At 40.5% G+C, this 9688-nt stretch overlaps 1 protein-coding gene across 2 annotated transcripts in view; it reads right to left on the minus strand.

Moving 5' to 3' along the window:
- Positions 1-1434: 1434 nt before the first annotated feature.
- Positions 1435-9688, minus strand: part of LOC135551994 (terminal nucleotidyltransferase 4A-like) — a 31845-nt gene continuing 23591 nt past the window's right edge. Inside the window, exons 12-14 of one of the 2 annotated variants that reach the window (XR_010457398.1) lie at positions 4115-4142; positions 3009-3071; positions 1435-2163 (exon numbers count right to left, since the gene is read on the minus strand). Coding sequence is in view for 1 of the 2 variants with exons in the window: in XM_064983330.1 (XP_064839402.1) it covers positions 4134-4142 (9 nt within the window). In the remaining variant the exon portion in view is untranslated. Of the gene's footprint in view, positions 3072-4114; positions 4143-9688 lie in introns of both variants that reach the window. The other variant, XM_064983330.1, reaches the window with a different exon arrangement.

The following is a 9688-nucleotide window of genomic DNA, read 5'->3' on the forward strand; positions in this document are numbered from 1 at the left end:
TATATTGGGTGAAATACCACGGTGTGCCATTACAGCAGCAAGATTTGTAACCTGTTGCCACAAGAAAAGGGCAACCAGTGAAGAACAAACACCATTGTAAATACAACCTATATTTATGCTTATTTGTTTTCCCTTTTGTACCATTTGGACATTTGGACATTGTTACAATACTGTATATTTCAACAAAATATGACATTTGAAATGTCTTTATTAGTTTGGAAATTTTGTGAATGTAATGTTTACTGTTCACTTTTTATAGTTTATTTCACTTTTGTTTATTATTTATTTTACTTGCTTTGGCAATGTAAACATATGTTTCCCATGCCAATACAGCCACTTAAACTGAATTGAGAGAGAGAGAGAGAGAGAGAGATGATTCATCCCCCCACATTTGAAAGGTGTCATTATACAGGAGGATGTGTTTAAACTTTGTTGATCTATCCTCATCTCCTCTGCGCGCGCACCTACACACACACACACACACACGAGTGTGTGCGTTGTACGAATATCCCTTTCTGTCTACTGCTAGTTACACTAGTTACACACACTCCAACCATCATGCATCAACATGTCCATGCTGGAGGGTGCTGTGACAAAATTAGCACCCCGTAACAACGTGTGTTCTGTTTAGGAAGTAAGGTCAGTGTTTTTCACGGCGCTCTCATTCTGTCACCACAGCAGCAGTGTGTACAACAGGGGAGCAGGTGTTTTGCATAGAGAGTGATATAAGTAAAGAGAATAGTCAATTAAAATGAACATGGTAAAATATGAATGTGCTTACCCACTGTCACATAGCTGCTCCAAAAGTAGGTGGCATACTTACTAATGTTTACTTATTTTGTCTCTCTCTCTTTCCTTCTTTTCTCTCTCTCTCTCTATCTCCCTCGCCCACACTTTCTCTCTTTCAAAAGAAGGAATTAAGTAATGAAATTCTATTACATTGCTCTTTGCAAAAATCAGCAAAAACCTGGGTTTCAATTCTTGAAAGAGCAAACCTGGGGTTCTACTCTCTCATCACTGTCCTTTCTTCCAAACCTCACTCCTCCCGCCCCTCCGTATCCCTCTCGCTCACTCTGATTTAATTGTAAATGCAGCGAAGCGCTGGACAGGCTAGTGCCCTTCTCTGACAGATCTACTCCCCCAACCTGTCACACACACACACACACACACACACACACACACACACACACACACACACACACACACACACACACGCCGGTGGGTCTGGTGGAACTAATCTTTCAAGTGTAATTTAAAGTGTTTGATAGAGGAAAGGGGGGAGGGGATATGGAGGGATGAGGAGGAGTGAAAGAAGAGAATATGGAGGTGAGGTTGAAACTGGGTTATTCTGGACAGAGGAGAGGATTGGGAGCGAGGAGTTGAGAAAGAGGGAGGAGGAGAGAAACAGAGGGTGAAGGGACAAAAGTCTAGTTTTAACATGGTTTTATTGTTATAAAAATTAAAGAATGGAGACAGTGACAGAGAGAGAGAGCCAGAGAGACTATACAATACGCGTGTGTGTGTATGTGTGTGTGTGTGTGTGTGTGTGTGTGTGTGTGTGTGTGTGTGTGTAACGACAGGCTCGAGATGAGTGCTGCAGTGTTAATCAGGGATTGTTAAGCCAGTCGACTAATCAGGCTTTTAATGATGTGATGTCATACAGAGAGCTTTCCGTCTTTGTCTGAAGCAGCTCAGTAAGAACATGTTGCTGGGCTCTCAGATACTCACAGACACTTCAATTCACATCAATGAAGTCTGTTCATTCATTTGTTTGTTCATTTGTTAGTTAATTCGTTCTTACACACTGAACCTGCTTCGTTCCTATGTGAAACATAAGGCTTTTCACGAGTGAGTGCCACTGCTGCCAATCTTTTGGGATTGCTTTCCATGACAGGCCCAGTTTTCATATCCTTCTCCCTAGTCCTTTGCCAGGTTTCTTTGGGCAGCCGGCCATGCTTCCTTATCCCATCTGCTGTCCATCTGGGGCTGTCTTTGTGAGTGCAGTATAAGATCAACATTATTGTCTTGGACACAGTGCTGCTTAGGGTTTCAAAATGCTGTTAACTTTCTCAAAAATCCCAGAAATCCTGGTTAGAATATTTCTGGATTCAGTAAGGAATAAGCAGGAAATCTGGAATCCTCCAAACAGCATTTCTGGAATACCTGGGAATATGGGGAAAATTGGCTGAATTTATTATAAAAACATTAATAACATTCCAAAACATGCATCCTGTTTGCAACAAGGCCCTAAAGTAATATTGCAAAGAATGTGGCAAAGCAATTAACTTTTTGTTCTAAATACAAAGTGTTATATTGGAGGAAAATCCAATACAACACATTACTGAGTACCACTCTACATATTTTCAAGCATTGTGGTGGCTGCATCATGTTATGGGTATGCTTTTAATTTTTAAAAAAGCAGACATTGAATATCCCTTTGAGCATGATGAAGTTATTACACTTTGGATGGTGTATCAATACACCCAGTCACTAGAAATAAACAGGCGTCCTTCCTAACGCAGTTGCCAGGTAGGAAGGAAACCGCTCAGGGATTTCACCATGAGGCCAATGGTGACTTTAAAACAGTTACAGAGTTTAATGGCTGTGATAGGAGAAAGCTGAGGATGGATCAACATTGTAGTTACTCCACAATACTAACCTAATTGACAGAGGTTACTCCACAATACTAACCTAACTGACAGAGGTTACTCCACAATACTAACCTAACTGACAGAGTGAAATGAAGGAAGCCTCTACAGAATAAAAAAATATTCCAAAACACGTGTCTTGTTTGCAACAAGGCACTGAAATAATACTGCAGAAAATGTGGCAAAGCAATTCCCTTTGTGTCCTGAACACAATGCAACAGATTACTGAGTACCACCCTCTCTATTTTCAAGCATAGTGATGGCTGCATCATGTTATGGGTATGCTTGTAATTGTTAAGGACTAAGTTGTTCAGGATAGAAAATAAACGTAATGGAGTTAAGCAAATCTTAGACAAAAACCTGGTTCAGTGTGCTTTCCACCAGACACTGGGAGATGAATTCACATTTCAGCAGGACAATAACCTAAAACACAAGGCCAAACATATACTGGAGTTACTTACCAAGAAGACCATGACAGAGTTAGGTTTGACTTAAATCTGCTTGAAAATCTATGGCAAAACCTGAAAAATGGTTGTCTAGCAATGATCAACAACCAATTTGACAGAGCGTGAAGAATCTTTAAAATAATAAACAATGCAACAGAACTCACAGCTGTAATAGCTGCCAGGTGATTGTAACATGTATCGACTCCGGTGTGTGAATACTGTATTTCATTCTCAATAAATTTGCTAAAATGTCTAAAAACATGTTTTCACTGTCATCATGGTAGAAACATCTATTAATCCATTTTGAATTCATGCTGTAACACCACAAAATGTGGAATAAGTCAAGGGGTAGGAATACTTTCTGAAGGCTCTGTATGTGAACAGAAGGCAGGCTGGCACAGCACTGTCATACCATTTCCAATATTTATCCCCGTCTTGGATCGGTGACAAAACGTAGCTTTCCCAAGGATCTATTAACTGTGTGTATTTGGCATGGATAGTTGACAGATACTGTGTTTGTATTTGTGATGGAAATATGACAACACTTGTTGGGGAAAGGAGAAACACGACAAATTGCATGTGTCTACCTCCCTCTTATTGTTATTATTTATCTGTCTTTCTCTCCCTCTCTCTCTCTCTCCGATGTCATTACCTAGAGGTGCTCAGTCTTATCTGAGAACCTTTGATTCTCTTCTCATCTCTCTCCCCATCCCTCCCTCCCTCATCCCTCTCTCTGAACACTAATCCAGATGAGAAACCCTATTAGGCTGGCTGCTTTACAACACAGAGGCATCTCTCATTCTCCATCTCTCTCTCTCTCCCGCTCAGCCTCTACTTCCTTTGCTCTCCCTCTGGAAAAGTATTTAGCTCAGAAACGTAATAAGAGAACACACTATTTCTTTTTATTTAAAAGCCTTTGTAATGGGGTAAGGAGGGTAAGAGAGCATCAGAGAGGGAGAGAGAGAGAGAGAGATCAATATAATACAGAAACAGACAGACACAAGCAACATGGACACTTACCTATTGTCAGGCAGGTATCTCAACATTCCTGTGGAAACAGAGGAGAAAAACATAAAACACTTACAGTACTAATATAAACATGAATGGGCCATCAGTCAAACATTAAACACAGAGCATGGCTTTCAGTTGAGGCTCAACACACACCTACAGTCAATGCAGAGTGAAATTCTACACACCCCTCCCACTGGGCAAAGATGTCAATTCAACGTCTATTCCACTTTGGTTCAACGTCATTTCATTGAAATGATGTGGAAACAACGTTCGTTCAACTAGTGTGTGCCCAGTGGGGTGGCAGAGTCTTCACATTTTGCTGCCTTAAAAATATATTTTTAAAAAGTATTACATTGGATTTTCTTCCTATCGATGTACAACCTTTCAAAAATGAAAGAATGTCCAATTTTCCAAATTCATTTAAAACAAAAATGAAGATGTCTTGATTGCGTATGTCATCACACCCCAGAGTTAATACTTGGTGGAAGCACCTTTGGCAGCCATTACAGCTGTGAAACATTTTGAATAAGAATCGACCAACTTTGGACAACTCTTAGGGCAACACACAAAAACATTGCTCAAGCTTAGTATTTTTGGTTGGGAGTCATTGATGTCAGGACTGAGACAGAACCATCCAGGTACATCCACCTATTGGAAACTGTCCTACTGAAAGATAAAACTGTATGCCAAGGTTAAGTATTAAGAAGCTTGAGGCAGGGTTTCCTCAACATTTTTATCTGGACTTTGCTGCTTTCATATTTCTTTTGACCCTGACAAACTCCCCTGTCCTTGCTGATGTTGCCTCCACAATACTTGAAAATACAGAGGACCAACAACTATGCATTCACTCCACTACTGGCCTGTATAAAATATGTAAAAGAATGAAGCCTGTTTTTTGTTTGTTTTTTAAATCCACTCCGTTTGCAACAAGGCTGTTAAAGTAATTGTCCGGTGTTTCCAGATTTCTATGAATTATGACCTATAATTAATTACAATATGAGGTTAATACAAAATGATTAAGTATGTTAAAAATCTGCTTTTCTGTGTTGAAATGGTGTGGGCATACCCCCAATAACAAAATGGTGGGCGCATACAGTCATGAAACATAGTGGTAAGTAGGCCGCTGATTGGCCAGCTCATCGTGCACGGGATAATGACATCATCCTCTATGAGGAAGCATTTTTTAAACTTCTGTTTAAAGGTACAAGTTTGAAGTGGAGATTAAGTGTTTTATTTTCTTCAATTTATGCTTTGGCCACAAATAAGAGTATAGGATGAGTCAATAACATTGGTTATGGGTTAACAGAATATGACCTATTAAGACTTTCTATGGACAATTACTTTAAAAAGGTCCAATGTAGCCATTTTTATCTCAATATCAAATTAAGTAGCTTATTGTGTGATTGATGAACCTGGGTAGCAGGGAGCCTAGTGGTTAAGAGCGTTGGGCCAATAACCAATAGGTCGCTGGTTCATATTGAGGAGCCAACTCGGTGAAAAATCTGTTGATGTGCCCTTGAGCAAGACAGTTAACCCTAGCTGTTTTGGACAAGAGTGTCTACACATTGTTTAATGACATTTTTCAATTAAAATGGTCAACAACAACAAAAAAATGCTTCTTTTCAAAGAGCAATTTCTCAAGCAAGAATTTTGCCAGCTGTCTGGGAGTGGTCTGAGAGGTTTGGAAGTGTCTTTCTTATTGGTCTAATTTACCACCTGTTGAGGTAGAGCGAGGCTAAAACTCCTCCCCACCAGGCTGAAATTGGCCGAAATTAAAAACTACATGCTTCGGTCACGTCCAATACAACACAAAACAGAATGAACCCCTCTGTTTTTTTAAAAGCATTTGGTGGCAGCATCATGTTATGTATATGCTTGTCACCGACAAGCACATTTGAGAAACAGACGCCTCAAGTCCTCAACTGGCAGCTTCATTAAATAGTACCTGCAAAACACCAGTCTCAACGTCAACAGTGAAGAGGCGACTCTGGGATGCCTGCCTTCTAGGCAGATTCCTCTGTACAGTGTCTGTGTTCTTTTGCCCATCTTAATCTTCTCTTTTTATTGGCCAGTCTGAGAAATGGCTTTTTCTTTGCAACTCTGCCTAGAAGGCCAGCATCCAGGAGTCGCCTCTTCACTGTTGACGTTGAGACTGGTGTAATGCAGGTACTATTTAATGAAGCTGCCAGTTGCAGACTTGTGAGGCGTCTGTTTCTCAAACTAGACACTCTAATGTACTTGTCCTCTTGCTCAGTTGTACACCGGGGCCTCCCACTACTCTCTGACGAGTTTCAGAAGAAAGTGTTTTGTTTCTGGCCATTTTGAGCCTATAATTGAACCCACAAACGCTGATGCTCCAGATACTCAACTAATCTAAAGAAGGCCAGTTTTATTGCTTCTTTAATCAACACAACAGTTTTCAGTTGTGCTAACATAAATGCAAACGGGTTTCCTAATGATCAATTAGCCTTTAAAATGATAAACTTGGATTAGCTAACACAACGTGCCACTGGAACACAGGAGTGATGGTTGCTGATAGTGGGCCTCTGGATGCCTATGTAGATATACCATTAAAAAAATCTGCCGTTTCCAGCTACAATAGTCATTTACAACATTATCAATGTCTACACAGTATTTCGGATCAATTTGATGTTATTTTAATGGACAAAAAATGTGCTTTTCTTTCAAAAACAATGACATTTCTAAGTGACCCCAAACTTTTGAATGGTTGTGTATACAGTAGTTAAAATATATTTTTAGAGAGAGGCACTGTGATAAAGATATTTATCGGTTTAAAAAAAAAAATTAAACTTGCTTTTTGCTGGAGTATGATGACATGGTTCTGTACATAACTGAGCGAAGCATTAAATCTGTTTTTGGTTTGGGTATGGTGTCTGGTGGGGTGTGTTTGTCTGTTTGAAGTATATGCAAATAGATTATACAAGTGGTTAGGCATTTTCAACACACAAATGTTTCTTTAGAAGAGAAGTAGACAATTTGTCCTCAACCATGAAAGACTATGATGCATGTTGTTAATGTTAGTAGTGTCTGTGCGGTTAAAGACGTGCTGCTTTGTTTTGAGTCGGCTGCAGCTTTGCCTGGTCTTTCTTTACAGCACCTGACTATATTACCAGAAAACCCACCTCAGTAGGTTGTGTAGATCAGTACAAAAAAAATACATATTATTTATTCCCTTTTGAGATTCAATTTGAAAAAGGCAGAAAAATGTGAAGACTGCAAGGGGTGGGTAGACTTACACTAGCGACTATTTTCTTGGCCTGTTGGTGAGTGTCGGGACTCCTGATCATATACCACAACATCGAATAGAGCCTAGGAAACTCTGAAGAATAGTTTGGAGGAACAGCAATTTGCCATGTTGCAAACTGGATTCAAGGCTATGGGCACAGATAGAACAATGGGACATATATTTCCCCGGATGTATAAATGTGAAGCATTCGTTTGTCGTTTCCACGCACTACCAAATATGGTGTTGAGAAGAAGCCCAGTGGGCAGCAGTGGAAGAAGGTGGAGCAGGATAGATTTTTGCCGCCATTCTGCTAATTTTCTCATCGATGAAACATTTGATCTCCATACAGTTATGGTTCTAAAACTAAAAACGGGAACAAAGAGTGGACTGCATTTTGTAGAGTTTACCCTTTGCCAAAGTTTCAAAACGTTTAGTTATTGCACACGCGCAGTTCAGAGTAGGCAGTGCCTAATGGAAATATGCAAATAAATACTAGAAGTCGCCACTAGGATCTCACCAGCTCATGCTTGGCTCTGCCCACCTCCTTGCTTGTTCTGCCTACTATGAAATGACAGGCTCTGGACTATCTTGGGTTAGTTATAAAAATCTTTGCTATGGGTGTGCACCTAGTGTGCCACCTAGTGTAGATGAGCATTAGTACAGGATCACATTTGACCTCATTTTATAATCACGCTTTTCTGTATCTTAATGAGAAGGGACTTAAGCACAATCAAAAACAAGACCACTACGATAACTGGCAGTTTTATGATGTTTAATAAAAAATAAAATAGAAAAAAATATACTGGTACATAAAAAAAGAAGTTCAAAACAAAAGCCAGGCTGTCACTCCGTGACCGCCGCTAGTTTGGCGACCATTTTAGGAGTTCCTCTTCAGATTAGTTGGCCATGACAGAAGAGCCGCCACCTTTCACAAAATGGCGGCCGTAAAGTTTAAAATCCCTCATTGTGATGCAATGGAGTGCATTACATGGCATCTACGTGTACATGTGTTTCTTGTTCTCAATGGTCTAAAAAGAGGCTTCCTCTCCTCCACATCTCTCCGATCTACCAAAGGATTGGCTTTTACCTGTTCCAATTTCTTTTAGATCAGACAAAGGACATGAGGGGAGGAAGCTTGTGTAGACCATTGGGATGCACACAGAGTTGAATCCATACAGACGTCACACTGCATTTCAGTCTTAATAGAATCTGTAAAAATGGTGGACAACTGACAGGCTTGACAAATCTCCAACCAGAGATAGTGTTTGAGCTCATCTCTCTGACAGATGATGGTTCTATTCTCTAAAAGCAGACACAGCTTGAGTCCCAAATGGCACCCTATGTCCTATATAGCCCAGCTGCCTTCCACAAGACACCACAAAGATCTAATCAAAAGTAGTGCAATACATTCAGAACAGGATGCCATTTGGGGCTGACGACCCTGTCAAAGGCGATATATTGGCCAGGTCAAGTTTTGATTGGTGGTTAAAAGTTGCTATAGTAACATTACAGAGAGTGACGTTGGTGCCTAACACAGTCTCAGGAAGGGTAGAGGACTCTAGTGCACTAGGAAGGGTATGAAGTCGTCCACTACAGAGTGCAAGTCGCTCCTCATGTGCACTCAAATGACACCCTAACCCCTATATTAGGGCACTACTTTAGAACAGCACTAGAGTACAATAGCATGTGCTATATAGAGAATGGGGTGTCATTTGAAAAAAAAAAAAACAGTCTTGCTATTCGCTCAGACAAGCCAGACATACAGATACCCAACCACTTAAACACACACCCCCTTCCATAGACTTTCTGCCAGATAGAAATACAAAACTAGACTTTTAAAACATCAGGACTTGCATACAAAGACAGAGTTCTGTGGTTCACTTGTAACTGGGCTGAGGCTGGCTAACCACCATCTAGCCTAGCCCACCAATTACAGGCCTAGTCGTTCAAACTGGAGTTTACAGTAACGTCACTCCGATCCAAGAAGCAGTGGTTGTCATTGGAAACAGAAATACTGGGGCACTCAAAAATAACCCACTTGCATAGTAATAACATCATATGTTCAGTGTGTAGCTACCGCGCTGAGCCTCAGCCACACACAGTCACTCGTATGTGTGTGTGTGGGGCTATATACTTGCAGAGACGAGACACACACACACACACTTAAACACAAAGAAAAGACAAACAACTAGCGGAAGTACTTGGCAATCAAATATACACTAGATTCCAGAATGGAATCAAGATGATTCCCTCTCCTCCACTGTCCAGAGGTCTCCAGAACTTTCTCCCCTGCTAAGAAGAAAGACCCTTTAGCCTTTAGAGCACCTAGTCTTTTA

The sequence above is a fragment of the Oncorhynchus masou genome, chromosome 13 (assembly GCF_036934945.1).
Source record: "Oncorhynchus masou masou isolate Uvic2021 chromosome 13, UVic_Omas_1.1, whole genome shotgun sequence".
In the NCBI taxonomy this organism is placed as follows: Eukaryota; Metazoa; Chordata; class Actinopteri; order Salmoniformes; family Salmonidae; genus Oncorhynchus; species Oncorhynchus masou.